We start from the raw sequence: 27,496 nt of genomic DNA, 5'->3' as shown, positions 1-27,496 counted from the left end.
ACTTGGACGACTACTCCATCGTTAGAAATCGACTACAGAACAAGTTGACGTCGCACTTTTATGTAATTGCGTCTCTCGTGCGGTCGCTTGCCCTTGCACCTTGCATGGTTGCGCGCTCGCGGAACAATGTGAGGCGGACGTCCGGCAAGCGCCGGCTGCCGGCCTCTGTCGCTGCTGCTGCTGCGAGCCGGCACACATGACGTCATGGCGGTTGGTGCGCATCCCTGTGCGTATACAGCCGCCGAGCGCTCGCAATCGCCGGCATTTTTACTGGCGTGCTCGCCCAAGAAAAACGGCAGCCGGAAAAGGGTTTTGTGCTTGAGTTTCCGCGTAACAGAATTATGCCAACAGAATTATGTTAACAGAATTCAGTTAGTTCAATAACGCACTTGCGCTAGACGGAGGGCCTACAAGAATGAGGTTGCATACTGTGCTAACGTTAGCGCAACCTAGCAGCCGCGGCCACTCAGACAGACCTCAAACGGCACCTGGAAAAGGGGTTTGTCTTTGAGTGTCGGGGTAACAGATTTATGTTTTCTCGTATATTTGAATAACAATTCGAAGCTGTCATGACTGCAGGTTGTGTGTTAGTCGTACTTTGCGCATTTTTGTGGCGCAACTTACGTTTAAACCTTAATTTAGTTCAACAAGGCACTTGCGCTTGGCGGACGGCCTAGAAGAATGAGGATGCATGCCGCACTTCCGACACACGTGCGTGCGCGCGTGACGTACGTCGCATCTGGTGGTCGTGCTTGTGTAACGTCGTGTAAAATCAGTTGGGGTGACGCTACTTGTCTACCGTGGGCAACGGCTTCGCTGCACTTCCACTTTCAAGGGTGGAATGGAGGCGGACGTTTTATGGCCGTATATGTGGTGGTTCTGGCGCGTCTAGATTGATGACAGCGTTACTGCATTGTTTTTTCTCACTTGTGTACCTTTTAATACGTGCTGCTATCAGCACATTTAAGAGACACGGTAGGGTAAATTGTCAAATAAAAAAACAAATATTTTTTATTTCATTACTAAAAATCCATACCGTGCAGAGCAAAAGTGTGCAGTGGCCAGTGCGCAGGAGTGCTCGAAGTCATTTAAAAATGGCGCCACAAAACCGCGCTGGCGTTTGAAGGTTTGTTTACATGTCGTTTTCCATAATTTTTTCTTTGTGTATGTATTTTTGATAATATATATGGCTAGCTCGATTAAAGATATGCTATTTCTGTCATTTACATAAGTTGTGATTGTAAATTTTCCCACCAGGGATGCTTTTGTAGCGCATTGAAGCGCAGTCGTTGGTTTTTGTTGTGAGCAAGCATAGAATTTCGTGTTTTTTTAAATCACTTTTTTGAAAATTTTTGAACCCTGATGTACCTTTTCGGGAAAACTATCCGACTGATTACGCTGAAATCTTCTCAGATTATACTGAAATTTCTTGGAAATAGTCCGAACCTAAAACATTGAAAAGCCGTTTGAGTTATAATTAGTAATAAGGCTCTCTTAGGCACGTGACAAGTGAAGGCAATATTATGTTTCTTGTGAGATTAATGTAGCAACCTATTTCTTTTTTGTTGGGGGGGGGGGGTTCGGATTAAAGCCACCATCATGTAGAATTAGTGTGCAAAATTTTTCGGTCATACTATTTTTTGTTTCTGAGAAAATGCACACTTAATTTTACACCCCCCCCCCCAGCCCAAAATCTGGTTCTCAAATAAAAAAAAAGTAAAAAAGGTTGCAGCAAAAAATTACGCCAACTTAAGGCCAAAAGTATTCTTATCCAACACGCGAAATTTTACAATGAAGTATGTAACATTTCCCGATTTATAAAGCTGAAACCAAGGTGATCAACTTACCCTACCATGCCCCCTTAAGCGCACAGACTGGACAAACGTGCGTAGGTGGCCGTGTACCTATGCAAAATCCACGCAGCTGTCCATCGCGAGCCGATCTGTGCCCCCTAAGGTGTGGCTATAAATAACGAAGGGTTTCCTTTATAAGTATAACGATTTGTGGACAATGTGTCGCTCGTCGCTTTCTTGGTGTTTTTTTTTTTCTGCATACAAGCAGTGCACTGCCTGATACGAGCGTATCAAGCAGTGTGTATACTCAGTAGTGCTCTATTATACTGTCATGAATGTAATGCATTGGTCGCTGTAGTAATGGGATACGCACGCTTTGACGCACGTTTGTCCAACACGCAACACGTTCTGCTAGTTTTCGCCTTTGGTTCGTCTCCCTCAGGTGTTGCCTCGCTCGCCTCTTCCTAGGGAACTTAACGGCAGTTCTTCCCTAAGTTACCATAAGTTTTCGAACTTATGATTGTTGCTAATGCTACTGTTACGTATTCCCGTAACTAAGAACTTCGTTACTAAGAATATTGTAACGAAAATTCTCGTGGCTGAGATGGGCCATGCGTCGGTTAACAGCGACACCGGGGAATGTAGGATACTTGAGACGACAGCGGAGAAATTATATGGACAGAAATGCCTGGAATACGTGCGCACTTATAATTAACGTTTGGTCTCAGCTACCGCGTCATCTGAAGCTCTGTCGTGGTACAGCGAGCTGTGGTCGTCGATGATGGTGGTCAATATGTTGTAGTGACTATAAAAGTTTTTTAGCTTTCCATCTCTAATGTCACGTTGCGCAGGTTACACGGGCACCTTTGAAATCGCGTGGTTATAGCGGCTTTTACATTCTTTGTAGCGGTGAGCGAACTTACATTGTTACTGATCTGGTTGGACGGTCCAGTGCAGCGTCTATGAGTGCAGCCGTAATAAAGGCGACCAGCTAATGGGCTGTACGTTAAGCTGAACGTAAAGTCTAAGTACGCTATCGTTTATTCACTCCCTTTCCACCGGAATGCAGTCGCCGCGGCCGATCATTGAAATTGCGTCCTCGTGCTCAACAGCGCCAAAGCCGCTGAACCGTGGCGGTGGGTTTAAAGCATTACTAGCTCAATTATAGCTCCGCATTCGCTTTGCGTTACTTTGCTATGCCTTCTACGACTCTGCAGCCACAATTCGGTCGAAAACCATGCGCGCTTCACTGCTCAAACGCCTAACTTCGAACCAATCGTAGCGAGCTGCAGCGATTTCTAAGCGACGATAGATAGACGCGAGAGTCATCGCTTCGATGATCGAACAACTAACGTATTATGTCTGAGGATTAACGCCGGTTGTGGTACATCTAGCCAAGCGATCACTAGCGTCGTTCGATATACTTTGGGCTGGCCATGCAATTTCCACGTAACGCTACAGTATAGGAAACCAGTGATGAAACTTTGTGTGCTGACAGTCACATCCGTAACGTACTATGGAGCTTATAGCTAGCTGAGGAGGTAGCTCCATAGCACATACATACCTGCCAATGCTCCAGAATTATTCGTAAAGTTTACGAATTAGGGCTCCCTTTACCAATTTACGATGTTAGGTCAAGTTTTACGAAAAATAAATTCTGTTCGCGAATGAGATTCGCCGTTCTCTCTGAACTTACTGTTGGGAGATATTTGATGATGAAAGGACGCCAGAAGGGTATTTACAACGCCTTGCTTGTGAACCTCTGCCGTTATAAGTTGGCTGCTGCTCGCGTGCTGCGTCGAAAGGTAAAATATTGTTAATGAAGTGCGTATGTATCCCTCAAACAGTGCGTGCTCAGAGGAAGCTTAACGAGAGAGAGAACGAAACCTTTATTTGAATCAGTGACTTGTCACTCGAGGTGGGAGGGTGAAAAAAAAAGTATCTGTGCAATTTAGAGGTATCGTGCTTGAGACATAGCATGATAGGTTGGGCGTTACCGGGTTAAGAAGTGATGGCAAGATATATGCTTGCGCGGTATAGAGAACCTTCCATAAAAGTCTGTGCGTTCCGAACGTAGCGGTTCATGGACATCGACTCGCTCTGTGGGACGGGATGCTTCTGCTGGGGAAAAAAAAATTGTGACCTCACATCGAGAAGAAAGAAAAAAAAAGAAGTAAAGGACACCATGCTTATGTGCTGCTTTGTACAAACGATGCAATCATAGACACATCTGCATACGCACGCACGCTATCACTTCCCGATAAATAAATCCTTACAATAAATTCGGGGGTTTTACGTGCCAGAACAACGATCTGATTACGAGGCACGCTGTAGTGGGGGACTTCGAAAAAATTTTAACCACCTGGGGTCCTTTAACGTGCACCCGATGCACGGTACACGGGCGTTTTTGCATTTCGCACCCATCTAAATGCGGCCATCGAAATGTCGTGCCACAACCTCTAGCTTAGCAGCGCAATACCGTAGCCACTAAGCCACGACGGCGGGTATCGAAATAGAAGTGTCTGTCTATAGTAAGCAAGCGTGAACTATACACCTTTTAATCATGAGACTAACAGTAAAGTGGCTAAGTTATGGTAGCGTTTCAGTCGCTAAGATAACGCTCATTGTTCAGAAACGCTAAAGCAACTGATTGTTGGCCCACATGTATGCAGCCTATGGTTGTCCCACATTTTAGCCTGCTTCTTTCGCAAAGATTCTCGGAAGGTGCATAATAAGTGCGACGCAGCTCCACAAAAATATCCTACCAAAAAAGACACATGTCACAGGTCTACGCGTCTTTTCACGATGGTGCAGTGGCAGCGCTAACCATCATGCGCGGGCTGAGAATAGAGAGAGCTCGTACAAAGAACGCTAGTAATTCCCAACAAAAATAGCATGGAAATTGGGCTTACTCGTATTAAACAAATCTTACTGTCGGTAATATATTTGTCCAGTAAGACTATATAAGAGGAAATTTTCAAATTGCTTTTCTGCATTGTTGTTCGTCAAAACTCGCAGTGATAATTTTCGCCACAATAATTTAAAAAAAGGCGTGCTGCATTGTTTGGCGATTACGTTAATAAATGCTAAAATGTCTACTTCTTTGCCTTGATTCCATGCGTCATAACGCTCTCAAAAGAATGGGAACAGGCAGTTGGCCTCTATATTGCACCAAACGATGGCAAACGATGACAAACGATCGCTCTTGGGGATTAAAGCAGTGTGATCTAAAGAAGCTGGGGAGGGCTGCGTATCCAAGCACCACGAAGGCGATAGGAAAAAGGCAATTGTGCATGCCACATATATGCACGGGCGTATCTCATGCACTCGAGTCTCTTAACGACTTCCAGGAGCACTGGCGAATTCTTCTATGAATTATATGGTCGCCTCACAGACGCATGCAGGAGTAGGGAGCTCGTAATCACTATGTATTAATTGAGTCAGGGCAATCAAAGTGTCATTGAAGTGTAGCGATATTTTAATACATGTTTTTCAGCGGTTTTTCTAATGCACTACGGCGTATAATGATTATGCTGCAGGTTGATTGTGCCTGATGTGTGTGCTGACGCAATGTATCGCCTGTAGTGCAGCGATACATGCTTACATAAATTCCTCAATTTTAAAGCATGGTATTAATAATACTCGAGGGTACTCAGGGAAAACCTTAAGCAGGCTGAGTGAGCTTTAATGATTTCCAAACAAGACATTTTCATGTGAACAAGAAACCTGTGTTTTCATGAATCTCGCCAAAGGATAGTGTATATTGTCTTGGTGTTTCATAGATGTAAATGCATGTACGTTCATACATGTAAGAAACCTCCGCTGACGAGCCATCTGCTCTGTCATGTGCTGCTGCAGTTGGGCTACGCCAAAACCGGCCAGTCTTCAGCCGGCATCCACTTCCGTGTGTACAGCAGGGCGTTCATCATAAAACATGGCGAGTCCAGGGTGGTCATCGTGAACGTCGACTCCGGCATGATTAGCGACATCGTGAAAATCGAGGTGAGTGCATCCTTGCCGTTCAATACATTTGCGCCTTGCATGCCAAGATCACAAGATGTCACGGCGTTGTATACTGTTTTTGCTACGGTGTCTTGTTCAAATACCTGTGCCTAACTGCAGACGCTCCAGTTGGTCACGTGATGCTGTCACGCTAGAGATAAAGTGATCTTCTTACCGCAGAGACCTTTACATTCGAAGTTCACTCTTGAAATCACAGTATACATGCGCACAAACTAACAACGTCCCATGAGAAGGACTTGTTAACGTGAGCGGAAGTGGCTCGTGTTTTACTCTCGCATACACTGGCACGGCGGCGACATCCACTAAGTAATGCGGGCCAAAGGTGTCTTCTACTTGTCTTAGCATTTGAAAAAAAAAATTAAGAAAATAATAAAGAAGTCAATGAAAAAAATAACTCTTAACGAAAGGATAATTGTGGGTATGCTCATAACTGGTAATCACACAGAATTCAAGAAATTTCCTTCTTGTCTGCTTGACGTCTTCCAGAGACGACAGTTAAAATAGAGGCATTATAAAGTTACAGAAACTTGCGAAGCGTGGTTTTGTCGGCTGCGTCCCTGACTGACTGATAATAACACGTTCTGAGTGCATCAGAAGTAAAACAAAGCGCACCTCTGAGCGAAACATTCAAGCCCAAACTGGATCGTAGTGCTCTACGCCTCATGCTTCGTCTTTTGTACCTGAGGGCAAGGAAGTTGTAGCCTTGCCGCGCAACGTTAGCGTCTTGGAGCGTCGTTAGCGTCCAACTTGGAGATATGGCCGGTTCGCCCATATCTCTATGTTGGGCCGTGGCTTCGAGTGCCTTAATTAACGAATTCGCTTTAATTACCACCAAGGTTTGTGGGTTCGTCTCCCACCAAAGGTCGAGGGTTCGACTCCCAATTTTATTACCATTGAATTTTGGTGCCATAACGGCACACGGCGTAACGCCGGACGGTCAAATGCTCATCCCATGAGCCGTCTAAGGCTTTCGCCTTAACTGGGCTATGAAGACGAAGGCCCCGAGAGAGACCCACGTAGGACAGAACACTCCAATTGACACGGTTTTGCGGAAGGTGCCCACAAATTATTAAGTGCACAAGGTGCAGTCGCATCGACATGTCACAAAAATGGCTATTAAAGAACTTTTTTTCGTGATATGTAAACGCGTATTTAAAGTGCCAACGTCAAGGTTCTTGCGCTCTTGCATTTTCCTTTTCTTCTATATACGAAGTGTTCAAATACCTCCCAAGCTATCTACTTATGGAGCTAAATACATGATTGTTACAGGATAGTTGCACGCATGCCTAGGTCAGTGGTCAGCCAAATAATCATTCACGACTAATCTTACGCCTGCCGTTCGATGCTACCGCAATCGCCCATTCAAACACTGACCTGTTCGAGCAGTGTTGACCTACTGCAATCCTGCAATCGGCCAAGAGTGCGACGTGATTCGTTCTGCGGGACGGGACTCTTTGTGTATCACGTGGCGCGTCCGTGGTACGAAAACTACAGGAGCACCAGAGTCTCGTAACATTTCTTTTCGTTTGTTATTCAGCTGGGACATGTCAAACTTCCAAGGGTGCGCTTGAGTGGTAAGGTGCTGTTATAGCATCTGTCGGATTCTCAACGCTTATTTCGTTGATTTTACACATGACGTAAGCGGACGTACTGGCCCACATCTTCACTTCTGTCAACGTAAACCTCTTGATCAGTTGGTCCTATATGCATCGTGAAGGCTAACAGTGCCGTTAAGGAATTGCAAGGAATGCTCCTCCTCCTCTGTAGCTAAAATAGGTAGCGGTAGTCATTTGATATCGGCGTAGTTCCAGAGCCTCTGAACACTTTTCGTTTCTACCATGGTTTGCATATTAGTGTATAGGCCTCATTTTTTTTGTAAACTTGGGAGGAGGGCGGTCGATGTAAAAAACCTAAATTAATTAAAATCTGAGGTTTTACGTTTCGGAGCGACAATATGATTATGTGGCACATCGTCATGGGGGACTGAGTATTAATTTTGAGCACCAGGGGTTCCTTAAGTTAAATCTAAGTCCACGAGCGCTTCTGGACTTCGCCCACATCGAAATGCGGTCACCGCGGCCGGTATCGACCCCGTGACCTTGAACTGAGCAGCGCAACGCCACTGAGCTATCGCGGCTGGTCTGAACGAACTTCTCGGCGCCTTCCGCAAGGTTGCGGAGGTTTACTCGGCTGTACAGTACATACATCACGAAAGTACGTTTGTTTTCAATGATAACAATACTTAGAAACACCGGATGCGTCAACAAAGTAGCGAGCTGCTGTAAGCGCGTTGCTGGCCGCACTACGCGTCTGGATGTGGCATATGCGGCCGCAGAAACGCTTTGATTAGATTTCGTTATTGCAGGTGCTATTAGATGACACCAACTGTTTTTTCGCGAAAGCGTTGTGCCACAGCAGCGGCACATATAGGCTTACTGCGCGGGGTAGTTGCGAAACGGGTGCATTTGAGGACGTCGTATGTACTGCCACACTCCGACCTTTAAGTGAAGCGTGAAATTGGTTTGAAGCCAAGGTGACCGCCGCCTTACTGGCAAACATTTTGGTTTTTAAGAAGTTGGTAATAATTCTTCAACACTTGCCAACCTAAGCGGCAGCATTTCTGCAGTCGCCACTTCGTTGTTGGGAGTAAGGTCCCTTCAAGATGTTTTGTGTTGTACAGTGGAAATGCTCTTAGACCAACGGCAATGTATCTTTGACACAAGGACATCTCAAAGAATGCAGTGTCGCAAGCAAGGACGCTGTTTTTGACAGATAATATCTATACGAAGCTCTCAGGTGTGCGCATTGAAGGGGCGCTAGAGATCGAACGAACGCCACCTTTTATACAATACGCTTGAATAAGTACTCTGACAATTACAGCGCCTTGTTTCTACAAAAGTACCCTCCTTTTGTTTTTGCAAGTTGTACCTTGTAATTTCTTAGGCGCAGGAATTCTCGAGCCATTGTCATTTTCACAGATGGTGTTGTGCACGTTTTGTGCTCACGGCATCATAGAATGCATGCCGCTTCAATTATTTTAATGTTGTGATAACTGTAAAGTAGCGGCTTTACGGAATTTAGTGGTTCTGGCGTGCTGGCTTTGCCAAATTTAATGATGAGTGGTTTTAAAGGAGAAAATGGAAGAGATAAGTACAGCGCCGTTACTGCCTCTCGTGCAAGGGCACCTCCACAGCGCTGTACAGGTAAGGGGAAAGGGATAAAAAGAGTAGTGGAGAAAATAGTGCCAAATTTAAACGTACCATATCTGTATAACGTCTGTGGTTTCCTCCTTCGCGAAGATGTATCCGCCTGCGTGTTGTACATCACGTAGGGGGAATTTCGAACATGGCGTAGCGCACGTGAACATTTCACCTGATGTCACTTTAGGTGATCCTATAATTATCACCTCATCTATGTTTTTTCTTCCATTTTAGTGCCATTAAGGAGCATTTTAATGCACTTTCACATGGAGTCACATTGTATCGTGATCGAGCTCGATCCGCGTCGAATTTCTCGTTCGTGATTGGCTCCCCTCCTCAGCCGGCGCAAAGGAGCCAATCGTGATCGGGAAATTTGATCTCGATTGGGCACAGTCGCGATCGAAAGTGCCCCGTGTGACACCGGTACAAACTATGTTCGACACGGCGGGTATGCGTGCCAACGCGTAGCGCTCCGCGCCTGAAACGCTGCCTTCTCCGCAGCTTTTATGGCGCCGATGTGTACGGGCGACGCTGGTCGGCTGGAAAGAGTGGCGGGGGGCCTATCGGCAGTACATGGCGCACGCAGGCGTATGACGTCAGTGGCCATGTCCACGTGAGAGCGATGACGGAATTAAGAGGAAACAGCCGCGGCGACCGATTCTCAGGAGAGGCGCCTCTTCGACTCGATCAAGCTCCCAGATTGCGAAATTGGAAAATATGTTGCGCAACTGGCGAGAAGCGTTCGAGGCGTACCAATATGCTGCCGCTAGATATACAGTAGGTTTTCCCCTTTGGCTGCGTTCTGCTGCTCATGCAGTAACGAAGGTCAGGCCGTGCAACGGATCTCAAGAGAGTAAATTTGTAGCGATTCACGAGAGACACTATACAGACGCAGCCCGAGGCTCCATTCGTGTTGGCTTACAGTTATCCGAGCTCACGAGCGTTGTAGAATGATTTATTTTTACGTCCCGAAAATATAAGTTGAACTGTTATGAAAGCATATATAGTGAAAAGGGGGCGGGGGGGGGGGGGGGGGGCTGGATTAGCTTCAGCCACCTTGGCTCTTAACGTGTTCCAAAATCTCGGAACGCGGGCGTGATTACGTTCAATTTCATCGCAACGCGGCCTCCACAGCCAGTGACCGAACTCGCGACATCGTGCTCGGACTAGCGGAATATATTTGCGTCATAGTTATTGCAGAATGAAGTGAGAGAGCAGGTATCAGCAGGTGAGTGTGCGTGTCACCTATATAGTGCGTCTAACAACTTATCGTCTAGTGCGTCTGTTTACACGATACAACCGTGCACACCTACGGATTAAAACTGAATCATTCGAAAAAAGAAAACAGCACGCCTGTATACCTCGCTGAATCACAACTCGAATTCCAGGGAAGCAGAGTTATGAGACAGAGGCCGCAGCGCTCGGTTTCCGTGAAAAAAAAAAAAAAAAAACCTCCTAGCACCCGTGTGCACTCCTCACTGCCTCCTCGCGCCGCGGAGAGCCAGAACTCACAGTCACATGCATACCCCATGCTGTTAGTTAACGCTCTAATATCAATACTTCCGAGCGTATAAAGAAATCTTCGAGGGTTGATTATGTACGTAGAGGGTCTCCCGTAGAGGGTGCGAAAAGCTGCAAGCAAAAATATTACTGGGTCGTTCGCTTATATTAGCAATTATAAAACTTAATGGATTTCTCGAAGGAATGGTTTAATGCCTCCGATAATAATTTATTAATTTCCTACACGGTCCGCCATAAACGTGCAGCTCTACCGTTTCTCAAGCATGTCCCTCCTGACGCAGATTTTATTTCTGCGAGGTTTCGCTTTGACATGCCCATACTATAGTTCATGAATGGCGCACTAACTTTTCAGTACTCTTGGAAGCATCTAGAAGAGCGCCAAGTAGAACAGTTTTAATAATTTCCTACGGCAACCTCAAAGCACCTACAACTTTGACTTTTTGCCGACATGTCTCCACCAGGGTAAAATTTATTGCAATCTAGTTTGATAAGCCCAGTGTTTGTCAGACGACGTATCTCTGTTGAATACCGACACAACTCCACAGCGCAAATGGAATCTTTGTAATGTTTCACAACGGGTCTAATTATGGGGCGCACAGCCGTCACTTTGATGACGCATCATCTGTGACATCTCCAACATTTCATCCGAAATTTTTCTGCGCTATAATTTCAGTGGTTCTCTCAATGAATTTTCGTCAGCTTCTAGAGCGGGTGTTTGGAGAGTACGTTTTCGTGCGGATATTCTTCGCTGCATCGATTCGCAATGACAGCTACACCGTAAAATTTGCTTGCAGCACCACCAGATAGTCTAAATATAAGGTTGAAAGTAAGGGATTGCCAGCAAACGTTTAAAAACAGTATTTTTGCCTTGATTGTACAAGCCGTCTTTTCGGCTTTAACGTTATGTGTCAGTATGATACTGCAAGAAAGCTAGAATTCAGCGAAGTAGGCTTTAATTTATCCTGTCGGACGACTAGGCGAACTAGAGGCGCATCCATCACCAAGCTGATAAATGCTCCTCCTTGTGACAGACAATACAACCTATCTCAAATAGTTGATGAGCATTTGGAGAGACGAGACATATCGCATTAGGCTTACGTTTTTGTGAGGAAAAGTTGGGGGTTATGGCACAGGTATAATGATGAAAAACAACACAATTATGGCGCAGTGATTGGAATGTACCTGTGGTAATGAGGTATAAATACCTTGGTCTCTGGTTAAATAATGGAAAAACTGCAAGAGAGATCAGAGGGAGAAAGAAAATAGGGAACAAATGAAAGTGCTGCAGTAATGAAGCGTAGGATATTTTGGGGTGACTGTTATTAGAATGTAATTCTCTAAATGTGACATGGTGCAATGATCTACCGGGAATAGCGTCTGCAAAATGCAGTGTTTTTAGGATCAGACACCAATGACAGTCTCGAAATTAAGGACAGGACTGCTGGAATGACAGCTCAGCAAATGAAGCAATCCAAGGTGAAACGAGGTGGTCAACATGTGAAACACGAAAGGCGAAAATCGATCTTCAGTATGAATAACAGCTGAGGAAAAATGAAGAAGCATTGGCGGCGAGAGTTACTGGCATTATTGCAGTGCAGATAATAGGGGGAGGAGATGGACACTGGGGCTTTCAAGTAAATAGATGCCAAGGTAAAGCACTAAATATCTGATTTACGCTGAAACAGAATGATATTCCTAGAGGGCTTGCTGGAGAGCTATAGCGAACAGACATTAGAGCTCTACAGGACGGCTAACCATGCCTTTTGACAACTTCAATGGGGTCGCTTTACTTCTTGAGGCTTGGTTTGAATGCTTGAGGACAAAATGTTGCTCGCAAAAATTTGACTATGTTGAAAGCATTTGTCGCTGCTTGGCAATGTATGCTTTTCAATGTGATCCCTTGCCTTCGCCCGTGACGTCGATGCTTGAAGCGGGCAGGCCTTCTCTCATTTAAAAGGTTCACAGCGAAACAGCGCTCCCTCAAACGAACGACAGATGCGGCGGCGGTGCGGTTTCGTTGACTCTCGCCTGAACACTGACTGGGACTTGTGCTTGCCGGCAAGTCTTATGCGACGACAACCAGCGAAGTCGGGCTTTCGCCCCTCACCGGAGGAAAATTCCTGAAGGCGAGCTTAGCGCGCTTGTTTTTTGATGAGCCTATACCACCGCTTAGGGTGTGCATAGCTTTCTCCATCCCACCCTCTCCGTTCGCTCCTTTTCCCGCTTTCTTCGCACGCTCTTCGGCCGCCGCTACGGCCGGCTTGTTTTCACGCAAGGTCAGTCACACGCTTACTTCGGCAGGGCCGCCATAATCGTATACGCGCACCCACGGTAGACGCGAATGCCGCGCAAACAGCGCTCGCAGTTACCGAGTGAATCGTTCCGCGTGTAGTCGTACGTCGACCGCGAACTGCAGGGGTAACGCAAACAGCGCCGACTCCGCAAATGGTGCCAACCTTGTGACCTCAATAGCAGTTTGCTAGGCTGGGGATGGTTTCAGCAGGGGTTTTAATTTGCCACAGGTCAACTTACCTGGCAATTATGTGGCCTGTCAGGGGCATTATGCGGGCTGCGCCGCGTTGTATTCACTGAATGAGCTTCTATAAAAACGAGCGCTCATATTGCACGCAATATTATGTGACAGTATTCTTCGGTAATGGATGCATCGACTTACGTTGCAGGGTTTCATGTGTCACTTAGGCTGTTTCTATTATTTGTTTAGCTCAGTTCACGAAACTTAGTAATCAAAGCAGGAAGCTAAAATCATTGAACAACACATGATAGATTGGCTGTTTCTCTCTTTCTCTCTTTGTTGTTTCTCTCTATATATATATATATGCGTTTTCCAATTTCTCGGGTCGCAGCGTCGTTGAGGAAGTGCGCCACCCTTTGAATGCAACCGCGGCGGCCGGGAATGAATTCAGCTTTATAACGCTGTAGATACTGCGCTGGCATTCGTGGTCTTATACAGGACCTTCAAAAAACCATCACTAATTTTGATAAAGTGGTTGTGCTAACTACCCAAATGCTGTTTGCACAAGTGGTTTATGTGCTTTGGCGGACCCAACCTTCGCCGGCCACGTAATGTCAATAAGTAAATAAGTAACAAAGCTTTGTTAACGTTTTATTTTTAAATTTTGCTTTTACGACATAGACTTAGATACTCTAAGATGGTTCCATTTTGTTTGATACTTCTAGAGTACTTCAGTTGCGAGATATTCATAATTATTCATACTAAAGTTCAATAGTTGTATGTCAGTTTCGCATATTCAGAGGTTCTTGACACAAAAACACCTCCCCCCCCCCCTCCCATGTGACATAGCTGATTCCGTATAGCACGTCAGTCTAGAAGCCGGGCCAAGTTGATAACAGCTGCGCTCCTGCTCTCGGCTGACAGAACCTTTTCTCTTATTCATCGTTTCTTTTTTTTACACAGTGCTAAAATAAACTGGGTTAATGACACGATCTGCTCCACGTGGATCTGATATGAACATTCTGTGCTTGACGTTGCGTGTAACTAATGTAGTTGAATTCAAGGTAACCAGCGCGCACAACAAGAGGCGCAAAAGCGGGGGTGAGGTTGATCAGTGACTTGCAGCTAACGTAATCGGTAAGACATGGAGAGTATGCGCCCAATTGTCAAACACATACCGACAGGTCAAAGAAAACGTAAACATACGCAGTTAGAAAAGAGAGAGAATAACGTTTTATTGAGTGAAAAGGAAAGGAGTGTTGGGAGCGGGTGGGTGGGTCCCTATTCCGAGACTCCACTGCTAAGAGCTACTCGCCGGGCCTGGTCCAGGACACCCCTCTGGGTCTCCAGGTCCGCGCCGGAGAGGATGGTTTCCCACTGCTCCCTATTTGTGATTTTGGATCCCAACAGGGGGGAATTCAATTTGGGGGGCCCGCTCGTGCCTTCCCACGTTACGTGGGCGAGAGTTGGCTGCCCCCCGCACGACGGGCAGCGGCCAGGATAGGCCGTAGGCCAGATGGCATGCCACAGTCAGAGGTGCGGGTTTGTCTGAATTAGTCTAAAATCCCGGGCATCCGCTCCGCTCAGACTCGGGTAGGGCCCCGCGTATGTTCTGCGTCCTTCACGCTGGTGCTCACGGATGTCGCGTGGAGACGTCAAAGGATCCGATCGGGGTGTCTCGGGCTGCACTCTCGCTCGGCAAGCCAATTCTCGAGCGAGAGCATTTGCTCTTTCGTTGCCCGCAACCCCCACGTGGCCCGGGCAGCAGATGACACTGCGTTTCCCGGAGCGTGTGACCTTATATGCGTAGGGCACACGCCGGTACTCTGCCTTGCACGAACAGGCGACAAGCCACCTGTGAGTCCGTGAGGATCACAGATGGCTGGCCGGCTGCGTCTTTGCCCTTAATTGCCATTGCGACGGCGGCTGTCTCCACCGTGCCTGTGGATTTGGTTCTAATTGTGGCACCAATGTGGAATTTCGATCGGTCCGTCGGGTTTGCGGCCATTATTATATGACCGCCTGACTCCGGAGCTGCATCTGTGTACAGTGCGTCAGCAAAATTTCCAAATCTTTTTTAAGGCGGCCCTGGTGGTGAAAAGGACTCATGTCTTGGGGAATTTGGGACTACTGTGAGGTTTTCGCGCATCGTTCGAAGTAAAGCCACTAAGTCTTCCTCGCAATAGTGCGGTCGTACGGGGTAGCGCAATGTTTCTAGCAGCTTTCTACTGGTTGGGGATAAGTTTAAGCGCTCGCTTTGCGATATGGATATCGCTGCCTTTAGTTCTTCGAAGGTGTTGTATACTCCCAATGCGTTTAGTCTCGCTATGGAGGGGCCCATAGGGATTCCGATGGCGGCTTTGTAGGCCGTTCGTATAAGGGCGTATATTTCTAATTATTGGCGGCAGGAATTACGATGGAGAAAAAAAAAATTCGGCAGAGAACCCATCTCACGATGACTGACGATGATAGATAGATAGATAGATAGATAGATAGATAGATAGATAGATAGATAGATAGATAGATAGATAGATAAATAGATAAATAGATAGATAGATAGATAGATAGATAGATAGATAGATAGATAGATAGATAGATAGATAGATAGATAGATAGATAGATAGATAGATAGATAGATAGATTGTGCTATGAACATCAGTTAGCCACCCTCGCTTTTTTCACCCCTGTAGTGTTATGCGGACTTTCATACCACGAGCAAACACCAGCCCCACCGACTTTCTTTAATTCATAATTCGATCAAGCTCTAATTCATAATTAGAGCTTGATCATAATTGGCATAATTGTTGTTATTTTTTGAGGTCGCATAAAATATTAGCATAATAATAATATATTTTCTTAACACGATTCACTTGACGGACCACAACTACTAAACACGCCCATTTTTCATAAATAATTCCGTGGATTTTACCTTTTGTGTGTTTTTAAAGATATTTTGGCTAGTTAAAGGAAATATTAAAGTAATTGTTCCACTGTGCAGCACACATTTTGTGATGGTAACTGCGAACGTGAAGCTCATGAACTAAGGCGTACACAATACGTAGAAGAGATGGCGGAAGCGCAACAGATGGCGCAGCAGGAAAGACTGACGAAAACGCGAGCGGGCAGGCTTATACTCAAAGCGATAGGGACAGACCCCGATAGATCGATGAACCCGAAGGAATCCGAGCTAGAATTGAGCGCGAACCTTAGAGACGCGATCAGAACCACCCCCTTCCCGAGAAATATGCACCCGGAACACAATGTTAGCAGGAGAAAAGCGAGAGCGAAAGCTTCAAATGTTGAAAGAAATTGAACAGCTAGGACAACAGGCGGCCCTTGTAGACGCTGCCTGGGTCAAAAGCAAAGCGGCCTATACGGCCGTGGTGGTCGACAGCCGGGGCGAGGTACGGGACGCCGTCACCATCTTCACTAAGGATTCCACGGTGGCGGAGCAAGCCGCGATTGCTCTAGCCGTCAGGAACCGTAAATGGTCTTTCATTTATAGCGATTCCAAATCAGCAATTAAGAGCTTTGACAAAGGCTATGTCGCTGGGACTGCGGCTAAAATTATCGACAAGGTGGAAACTATCAAAACTGAAATCCGATGGTTTCCTGCACGTATGGAACAAGTGGACGAGACTCGGCTCAACCTCAACGAGGTGACGAACGACCTGGCACGAGGACTTGCTTGCCGTGCCGGTCAGAACTAAACCGACTCCCACTACCATTTCGGGGAGCATAAAGATCATTTACTAACTTACAACGACATCACTAAATATTACTACTTGGGGCGTAGGTAATTCCCACTGCCACGCGTAAAGTTGAACATGGCTCAGGCAGTCACGCTACGTTTACTGCAAACCGGGACGTACCCCACTGCGTATTTTATAAATAAAATTCACCCCGAAAGAGAAATTAGGAAATAATATGTGTGCGATGGCATCATTGACATCAGACACATGCTGGCGGGCTGTCCCGCGACTCTCGCCGACCCCAAAGAAAAATGGCTGTGATATCAAGCTCTTCATATCAAGGTCAACTACGGGCTGTCCAGAGGGTCCACGATGGCGCCATAAGGCTCGGCCTGACGGTGCCGACGTGGACGCGGCCCGCCTCGGTCTGAAAAGACCAGGCTTCAGGACTCTAATAAAGTTTTGTGAATGAATGAATGAACTGAGAACAAGACCGGTCGTGAGTTGATATTTCAAAGCGTGCTATACAGGTGTTGTAGAGAACGCTAAGTCAACCTCGAAGAATAGGTTACCCTTCGGGAATTGCGAGTAGGTGAGTGTTATTGTGCGCTGCAGGTTTGCAAGCTACAGAGGGTGCAGACGCAAACGATGGGGGGTGACATCACCTTAAAATTTCCTCAACAGTTTGCTGCAGCGTCAAGCATTTTCGTCGCATCTCCTTAATGCACAAATTAATTGTTGTCGAATAGAAAAAGCAAGGATTCCATAGCAAAGACTGAACCTCTGCGCACAAAGGGTCAGTGGCAGAAACGCGTAAACCCCGATGCACCGTGACATCAGACAGACGCCATCTTTGCCGAGGTCGGGGGCGTGCCATTCAAAGAGGACAGCTTTGCCTTCAATTTCTGCGTCAGTAGGGAAACCCTATTTCCATTAAAGAAATGCCTGACAGAATTTCGAACGAATGTCCCTCCAGCCTTAACTTATTTAGCGTTGGCTCTAACGTCCCTTTAGGGAGCCACAAGAGGTCACGACTAATACGGATCCCGCTCCTACATGGTGTCTCTCGAATTCGCCGCGTTGCTTTGGGCCCGAAAGCCCCGTGGAGGATTGGTGGCGTGTTGGGACGTCGCAGGTGGCTTCGTTGCGTCATGTGCGGCGTCTAGACCGCTGCACACGGAAATATAGTATTGCACAGCGCCAGGAAACCCTCAGGCAGGAAGCATATACTATATGACACGCATATTCGGCGTGGTGTCGCCTGGCGTCGGCGTTTTCCTTTTACGCTGCCACGCTGTGTTACTGCACAGCATGTGTTCTGTGGATTTACCTTCGAAAGCCTAAACTTCATGCCTCGTGTTGCAGCTGCGATATATGTAGCGTGGCGTGAAATAGGGGCGCCGATGGCGAGCGACACTATGCTGGAAACATATGTTCGACATAAGTTCTGTGTCATTCACAGTTTACTCACTGACTGCGAAATTACATGGTAATTCGAGGGCAGATGGCGTGAAACGCCGCGACTATGACGGACACATTGGCGAAGTAGCACTTACTCTATTCGCGCGACCAGAGCGAGAGAGACCAAGGAAAAGGAACTTGTAGAAAATGAAGTCTTTAATCTCACCTCCAACAGTTATATGCAGGTTGACTGAAACCAACGTTTGTTAAAAAGTTCTTTTCTTGTCCAGGGGCGCTACAACGTAAAACTATTCCAAACTTTTCTATTCCAATTCTGCTATCAGTCCTCCGCGATTGGTCGAAAACATTTTTCGACCATCCCCGCTTCACCTGTCTGTCATGCGACGTCACAAAAACCGCAATATCTCCCCATCTGATATGATGTGTACACACCGATTATGCATGATTTGACAGAAAAAAGAAAAACAGTTATTTCTGATTCGACCCCTTTTCGCCATTAGCCCTCGGCTATTGGTAAAAAGTTTTCGGGCTGCACCCACTTCACCTGCCTGTCACGCGACGTCACAAAACCGCACGAACTCACCGCGTCAAAGTGACGTGTACGCGATAAAGATGCATTAATATGCCGAACAAAACTGAAATTTTTTTCGGAATAGCCGCAGGCTGCCCCGTCCCGAAAGGAATAAAAGATGGCTACCGCCGATCGCTGAGACGCTGGCTACTCGCACCTGCCGGAGAGCATGGGTGTATTTGCATATAATAAAACTTGTTGCGTGACCGTGTAACGTTTTCAAACACTTTCGGCACGTTTACTACCTCATTCTACCAACTCTTCTTTGCTGGGGATCAGTTTTAGCGTCATTCTTAAGTTTCCGTTGCATGCCGCGGCGATTTTCGACCAGCCACCGCAAGCTAAGTAAGGGAAAGCCGACCAATCGCATCCGCCGGCTCCACCCTCTTCATCCGGTTATCGATTTTCAGTGCACTGGCTCTGCCCCAGTGAATCCCTCTCCACTTGAGCGTTCTCCTCGCCTCTTGTCAGCCAATTAGATACGGCAAGCCGCTCAGTGTAGGCAACGTTATTAGTTTTTCAAGCAAACAAAAGTGACCTGCTATGAACGAGGAGAGCATTTGATTGGTCTGTTCAGACAACCCTGCGGGTGACCGCCCGGTGCTTGCGTCGGTGGTTACGCAAATTTGACGTCACGAAATTGGAATAAAAACATATTGGAATAGTTTTACGTTTTAGGGCCCCAGTTCAGATGACCGCTTTAGGAAATCGTTAGTGACGAACATACTAATTTAGACAGAAAAAGCTACCCCTGAGAACCAGAAAAGTAATTTTGCGCATTCGAAATTAGACGAACGATTCTGAGGCCGTAGTGACAAAGATGTTCTCGTCTGGAGCCCAGCTAAAGATGTTGCGGCCTGCATGATAGCGCAAGTATACTTTGAAATTACTAACCGGGCTCATTAGGCTCAAATATCCTGGAGAATTTTGCTCCTGAATTGGGCACTTAGTTCTTGTAGTCAGATATAGGCCTTGTACTTTAACTGCAGTATATCAAGAATACGTGTAAACGCCTCGTGCGAAAGAAACGATAGTTGACAAGATCGCTCTTTTAGAGCTGATCATTTGGCCACAAAAGTGGGGTTCTTGTAAGCAAGTTTTCCATCGTGCTTCTGTAGCGGGAAGGAAGCCATTTACAACGGTTATCTTCGAAAGGCACTTTTTATTTGTGTACTCGTTCTCGCGCGTATCGCCGGGACCTCGGCTAAAGTCGCAGTGATGAATGTTTGTGACGCATCTGTGTGTACCTTGTGTACCTGTCTGACGCATCTGTGTGACGCTGGAAACATCGTTAGAATGCAGTGTCGGTTGACCCTGCACTCTTAGAAAAAGGGTCTCGGGAGTTATTAGCTAAAGTCTATCTATAAAGGGAAAATCAGACATCCACCCGTTCGTAGCAATTGCTACAAAGGAAAGCCATACGGGTTCCTCGAAAGAAAAACCTCGCAGTTGATAAAAAATTCGTCCTGGTCCGGGACTCGAACCCAGGACCACCGCCTGCCCGGGGCAGCCGCTCTACCATCTGAGCTAACCAGGCGGCTAGCAGATGGCAGGGCGAAGTCGAATTTGTCAACAACTCGAAGCGAAGGCAAGAGTTTGATGTAATAGTTCTGCGGAAGCCCGTAAGGTGGAGAGAAGTAATAAAGGGAAAATCAGACATCCACCCGTTCGTAGCATTTGCTGTATGTATACAATTAACTTACATCAGACACCCTATATAGTTGCATCGGCAATTCTTCTATCAATAATACAGGTCCACATTTACAACACTTTCAGTGAACGGCCCAGATGAAACTTAAAATCGGGGTGTAAATTGTTTTCATGCTCTCTTAATCAATATAAACACGTCCGCAACTCGTGGGGAGCTGGTAGACGACGTCGGCTTGCACATGAAGCTAAATTTTAAACATGCTTCAAAGACCGTTCTTTATTTAGGGAACTCCTAGTTGACATTTGTGCAGTTTTTACTGCTGATATGGTTTTTGTTTAGGTCTCCCGCCGCCTACCGTTGCACGAATGGAATGGAAATTCGTCATCGCCTCACGTGGTGGCTTTTGGCCTCCCCAGGCCTGTCCAGTTCAGGCCGAACGGGCGGCTGTTGCTAACCCGTTTTCCCCGTTCGCGGGAAATTAATAGTGTTGTAGAGTTCCGCTGCGCTTTATCTCGCCTTGGTGTCATCTCGGCGGTTTCCTTGATAGGCGCTTCGGGACACTACTTCACTCTTTACAAGCCTTAGTAGCCTCTCAGAAGCAGCGCTCAGTGTGCGAAAATGAAAGTGGGAGGCTAAAAGTCTATCTGTTTCAAGAAGAAAGCTTTCTCGAATGGCATGCGTGTAAGCTTTCTTTAAGAACAGACCGAACATAAGGCAAAGCTATCGACTTCTTTAGTTTTGATCGAATACACTGACCTGAAGTTCAGTAGCGTCTCTAACGATTCAAGGCAGCATACCCAGCAAATACTACTCTAGACCCGAACATTACTTGCAACTGCAAAAATTGCAGATGGCCATATTTTGGCAATTGAAAAATGAAAGGAAGGCCTGGAATGCCTGCACTAAAGACTTTCAGAATGTCGACCGGACGCATTCCAAGTAATGATCTACGTATCGAAACATATGCATCTGCATGCTGTTCAGGTTGTTTTTCTAAGAAACAATCCAATTGGCTAATCTAAATGTTGCACAAATTGGGCGCAATCTTATTTATACCCGATAGAAGCACCGCATCGCTCTCATCATCTTATGCAAAAGTTCAAAAAAAGCACTGCACCAATTTTAGAAACTCATTGATGCTAGTATCCGAGCCAGAGCGGAAGGCCATTTCATAATTACCTACACGAATGCGAAGCCTAATGAAGCGAATTTTCGTGCCACAGAAAATAATACAGATCTTTTTTGTCGGTGCTAACTTCATAGCTTTCTCATTATTTTTCTGCGGGAGTGAACTCGTGTCGTTTCGATAGACACGTGAAGGCACGTTTCGCGGAGTTCAGATATGCTTTTGAAGCGTTCGCTTACGTTAGCTCTTTGCTTAGTCTGGTGTTATCGCCGGTCGCAGACGTCCTCACTCATCTCTCAGACCTCCTCCACTCTCCTCTCTCATTGGTGGAAGCGCACGCGTCATCGTCTGCACTTCCACCAATTAGAGATGACAGTTTGGTCACTCGACGCAGAGCTCGGTAAAGCCCCTGTGCTCGGTTCCCTGGAACACCATCTGGTGGTGCTGCCCTCCGCGAATCAAGGGCGGTGGAACATAGCCTTTTCGCCTGTAGTATCGTGGAAGTTTTGGCGCGGCTCAGTCAAGCCTCGCCTTTCCCTTCGTGAGGGGGTGGCGGCGCCGACGTTCGCAGCCGCGTCGCGTTGAACAGACGGTGTCTATACGGTAGCGGCGGTGGCTGTGGCTCGCTCAGCGCGCTGCTGCGCGCCCGGCTGCTCTAGTGCATGCTTAGAAAGCCGGCGATCACGCGAGCATCAGATAAAAGCGTAGTACCTTAAAGCAAAACACTTTAAAACATCGTTAATACACTGATGATCGTCATGTAAGAAGGCAGGACCTTCAGACGATTCGGCGAGCTAGAGAACGGGTGCGAAAACGCCTAGCCCACACCACAGCCCCCTAACGCTTGAGCATTCGCGTTGCGCACTCATAACCGTCGCGTAATTTTTATGTGGGATGCAAAAACCGCTTTCGCGGATTTCCTTGCTCGAAGCGCGCGCCAGCGTCAAGCGCAGAAGAAATTCGTCGCGAGGTAGTGCAAGCTCCGAAACGTACGGAAGACATTGTTTGAAGCTACGAATTACTATGTTCCGTTAATTTCTATACTGTTAATGTATAGCAAACGTTGTCTACCTTAGCTGTCAAAATACGGCGACAGTTCCCTAAACGTACCGTGTGCTAAGTCTGGAAAATGTCTCCAGCATGCAACTTATGCATTGGTGGAGCACGCGCTCTTTCAAAAGTTTCGAAGCCGTTGCACTTATGAGCCCACCTGCGTGAAGCTGTGTTCTGGAACCCTGTCGATTCAGTTGTTTCGAGCCCCTTAATTTTCGAGGAATAAATCTTGACACTCTCCTGAACTTCGGCGTACCAGGCTTGCAAACAATGCCTTTCCACAATGTCAGTGGCAAATCTTATCATTCCCCAAGTGGCTTCGAAACTTTCGAAAAACAAACAAACAGTGTATATAAAATATTGTTTTGAGAATTTCAGGATGTGGGGAGTGAAGGTAGGGACGCGCCCGGCCCTTAAAACATCCTCTGCTCGTATGGCCACCACGTTCGCTGCCTTCCACAGCCCGCCACCGACACGTGGGTCACGCCTAACACTTTAGTTGCTAGCGCTTGCATTTCATTGCTTTTATTGAATGAATAGTATTCATTAGACCACCGTTGCTTCGCACATGAGCGACGTATGTACTGCGTTTGCAAAAGCACGCGCACCCGCACACAGCGGTGCAAGTGCGTAATCTTTTTCTTCCTGCAGAGTGATGAACTGAACTGAAATCGTGCTTTTGCAGGTGGTGAAGCGCCTTCAGGACAAGTACGGCTCGTCGCTGTATAGCGAGGAGAACATTCTGCTGACGGCCACGCACACGCACGCGTCGGTGGGCGGCTTCATGCAGTACCTTCTCTACAACATCCACACTCAGGGCTTCATCCGCCAGGTGGCCGACGTACAAATCGACGGCATATGCAGGGTGCGTCTCGTCCAAACGTTGGGAAACCAGCACAATCTTTTCTATATGCATCCTGTACGCTTTCTTGCCCGTACGTCATGTATATCTTCCTGTGTGCTTCTCTATTAGGGATAAATACGTTGCTCCTGTGGTAAAACTTCGCATTCCGAGGGGATATCAGATATTTACCTCGCGTTGCGTTCTCCTTCCGAACGGTCGGACATGATGGACGCGAGGGACATCGGTCAATCGCATGCTTTAATTCGACTCAATGTGCAAGCATAGCTGAGGACACGCCCAACAGGTAGTGCTTACACGTCGGCCTGGCCGTCAGGTTCTTAGCTTTATTTCTGTGAAGCGACTAAATGGAGGCGTTGTGTCAGCGCAGGCGGCGACACAAAGCCGCGAAGACCGCACAGACTTGCAGAACGCGCGGCTTGTAGCCTAGAAGTAATCCTTTTTTTTTTATCGACACCAACGTTCTCTGCCAGAGTTTGGTGCCAACGAAAAATGGCAGCCTTTCGGTCTTCTGACTAACCAAATATGATGTGAAAATTACCCTATTTTCTGCCGATTCATTTTTTTCCCTGTAGCACATGTTCGCTAATAAGGAATTTGTTTGGGCCTGCCACAGTAAGACAAAATGGGTTTTCACACACAAAAAAAGAAAACTAAAATAAAGGACAGTTCTACCCGTGATCAGAAAGGACTTCGTACGCTGTAGAGTGGTTCTACTGCGTGGCGCCGGCCAATTCCGAGCATATTATTAGCGAAGGTGGGTGGCCAATGACAATTCTTTTTTAACCAAATGAACGAAAAGAAATTATGAGGTTTTACGTGCCAAACTACGATCTCATGATTAGGCACGCCGTAGTAGTAGAGGGGGCTCCGGAATAATTTGGACCACCTGGGATTTCTTAACGTGCGCCAAAATCCCACGGGTGTTTTCGCGTTTCGCCTCCATCAAAAGGCAGCCGCCGTGCCCAGGATTCGATGCCGCGACCTCGTGCTTACCAGCCCAACACCACAGCCATTAAGCAACCACGGCGGCTTCGAAAGAAAACCTTGGCCCGCGTGTTATATGCAAACTCCCTGCAAATACTAGGTGGGCTACCATGCAGGGAACATAGGTAAAATGTGCGTGAACGGTCGATTACTCGCGAGTTGGTATCGCTGCGACAGAATTGCAAAGTGCACCTGTCAGTTTATTCTCAACTTGTCAAATGGAACTTCAAGGAAAATTTATTCATCTTAAAGATTCGGACGCAGTGATAACGAACTCATTTCCGTCAGTGGCCGCAGGTCGATGCCGAGAACAGCTGCATGTGGAGGACTAACGTTTAACTAATGTCAGCTGCGAGCTCAAAGGCCAGCCAAAGAGTTGTGCCCGTTCGCCCGCAGCGCGAATAACTGTAGGGTGCTCGCGCTGAGGCGTACACATCGTGCTGTAAAATGAGACAGCGTATAAAGATGCAGTATTCAGAAGCTGATAACCCAACGGGTGACGCATGTAACCTCGCGTATACTGTGACCACGACCGTACAGTGAACGACGTGACTCGTCCTCGCAGAGTATCGACCAAGCACACGACAGCCTTCGGAGGGGTTACATCTACTGGAACGAAGGCGAGCTCCTGCACGCCAACATCAACCGCAGTCCTCACGCCTACGACGCAAACCCACCCGAGGAGAGGGCCAAGTAAGTAGATGCGTTGTTCTTTTGGCAGACTCGGTGGATGAGGGGGAGACTTAGGACATGTGCAGTGCCTTATTTATCATCATCATCATTATTATTATTTTATTTCAGTAAAAACCGCCAGAACGTTAGGGTACCATACAACAGGTTATCGCAACCGTACAAAGTTGGGTCGTTTTTGAGCAGGGAAAAGCGATTTGCGAGGAAACTGTACGGTGGTCAATTAGAATGTTCCGAGCCTTAAGAAATTATAAACTTGGCATGTTCACATAGCGAAAAATTTGATTCGGGTAGAATATGAATATTACAGAAAGAGGCCCTATGAATGTCGAATCGAATATCGAATATTTTCTCATTTCTACACTAAAAAAAAAAAAATGTTAAATGGTTAGGCGCGTGTGGAGTCCGCTGTGAAAAAAAAGAGAGAGAGGGAGAGTAATTTAGGTTATCAGAAACGTACTTATAATTCTGTTTGCATCTACACGTCTCATTAACTGACGGTCTCGTAAATTAAAAACAATGGCTTTCAATTATCGTGTGCGCCATGACAATGGCAGTAACTAAACAAGGGGCCAGCACGTCACCAGATGCATGAACAGTGCTGTGTTCTCTGAAAGAGAGAAGTCTAATAGTACAGCATCCCGCATTATATTAAAGCGATGCAAACATGGTGAGATTGGCCAAATAACAAATTGATTTGCCTAAATTGAGACAACTTGTATGCTAACTCCTATAGAGTCTACCTAAAGGGAGGCATTCTTATTGAACAGGTGGAAATTATTTAGCACAAGTTATCTGGCCCATACATCCGCGGCTGTCATACAGCATGATCCTTCGGACCAGTTTGCACTTGCGTCAATCTCTCTCCCTCGATAGTTAATAAGAGTTGTTACCTCTTATATTCGAATAGAACTGAATATTAGATGGTTTCAATTAGTCAAACCTCGAATCCAATACGAATCGAATAGCAAGGACTATTCAGGCCCTAAATCTAAATTACGCTTCCAACAGGCGCTAGAATTGAACTTCCTCTCTCAAATGCAACAAATTTTATTAAAATCGGGCCAGGCGTTATCTCAGAAAAACGTTCTTGCGTTTTCCATGTATTTGAATAGGCCGCGTCGGAGTTGGGCCTGAGCTAAAGCTTCCTCTTAAAGCTCGCGAGAAGTAAGCTTATTCATTCGTTTTAAATATCTTTTTTATTGTGAACCTTTCTCAAGCTACCACTGATCTTTCCATTTGGCTTTGTGGCTTTGTGGCTTGTTTTGTCTTAGTTTTACTGTTACGTGAAATGATCTGCAAAGCACTGCTCAAGAATTTCGCCAAAAGAGCGTTCAAAATGTACTAGCTGCTAAAATTCTCTACAATAATATTCAACGAGGAAAGCCAGATATATTAAATAGACATGCTTGAAGCCTGCAAGATTAAATTATTGACGCCGCATATACAAGCGCTTGTCAATTAGCTTTTTTTTAACTGATTTTTAATGGCATGCTTCGGCCTCCGCGGCTCCAACCCACCGGCTGCCCTGCTTCCAGCTTTGACCCCCCGCTACCCCTTGGGTGTCCCGGAGATCCTGCGCCGCCTGCTTTAATATAACCTCAGGTGTTCTCCTGATGCCTCCGTCTGTCGGTTACGTGTGCCCTCCTCCATGGAGCAGTGCTTGTGAAAAATGCAATCTATCGTCGCGACTGAAAAAGCGACCCGCGATTTATACAACACCAGTCAGAACCTTGCCCCTTCAGACACAGCGATCACCAAATGGGGCGTCCGTGCCCACTGCCTCACTTCGCGGGCAGCCAGCGGCGGAACGTAAACAAAGTGGTCCCCGCCTCCGCAATGCAGGCATGTCTAGGGGACAAACGCATACAACACGCGTTAAGAAACCTCCTCCGTTGTGCCTAGGCAGACTCACATATTCAAGGAGCAAAGGCCCCCAGATTTTCTCTCTCGCACCCGCTCTTACTGCGCCTGCGCAGAAAAGTTGAGCGCCGTCAGAAGCGCCACGCTCCGCTGTACCTACTAGAAATTGTAAAAACGCATCCGGATCCCATACCGACGCAGTGGGGAAACGGGTGGTACCCCTCTGCGCTCGCGCCAGTTCATGTAGCATAACATGGAGGAATGAAAACGCGTGGTCAGAAAGCATTACTCAGTTGAGCTCTCTGGAGTAAATGAATGAATGAATGACACTTCCATCTGTGTTCAATGTGCTACGTGGACAAGCACAAGTGGTGCAGGCAAGGTAACATTTTACATTACATGACGACTGTCGCATGCCTTCAACATCACCGCCAAATACCGTCAATGGACGCAAACAGCACAGAAAGACATCGATTCCCACAGTGCGTGGGATCTGCGTTTTTTTTTTTTTGCTATGGATAATTTTTACTGTCTATGGCTACTCTTTCCTGCTTATATTTGTTTCTTTT

General features: G+C 46.6%; 1 protein-coding gene across 3 annotated transcripts in view; it reads left to right on the top strand.

Annotated features, from left to right (window-relative positions):
- The window catches only part of CDase (neutral ceramidase), a 101,125-nt gene that overhangs the window by 38,282 nt on the left and 35,347 nt on the right, over nt 1-27,496 (top strand). For all 3 annotated transcript variants that reach the window (XM_065451162.1, XM_065451160.1, XM_065451161.2), the window contains 3 exons: nt 5,652-5,795; nt 23,211-23,390; nt 24,940-25,067. In XM_065451162.1, coding sequence (XP_065307234.1) covers nt 5,652-5,795; nt 23,211-23,390; nt 24,940-25,067 — 452 coding nt within the window. The remainder of the gene's footprint in view (nt 1-5,651; nt 5,796-23,210; nt 23,391-24,939; nt 25,068-27,496) is intronic.

The sequence above is a fragment of the Dermacentor albipictus genome, chromosome 1, assembly GCF_038994185.2.
Source record: "Dermacentor albipictus isolate Rhodes 1998 colony chromosome 1, USDA_Dalb.pri_finalv2, whole genome shotgun sequence".
NCBI classification, from domain to species: domain Eukaryota; kingdom Metazoa; phylum Arthropoda; class Arachnida; order Ixodida; family Ixodidae; genus Dermacentor; species Dermacentor albipictus.
Note: the sequence above shows the minus strand (reverse complement) of the source record. Positions and strands in the feature narration are given on the sequence as shown.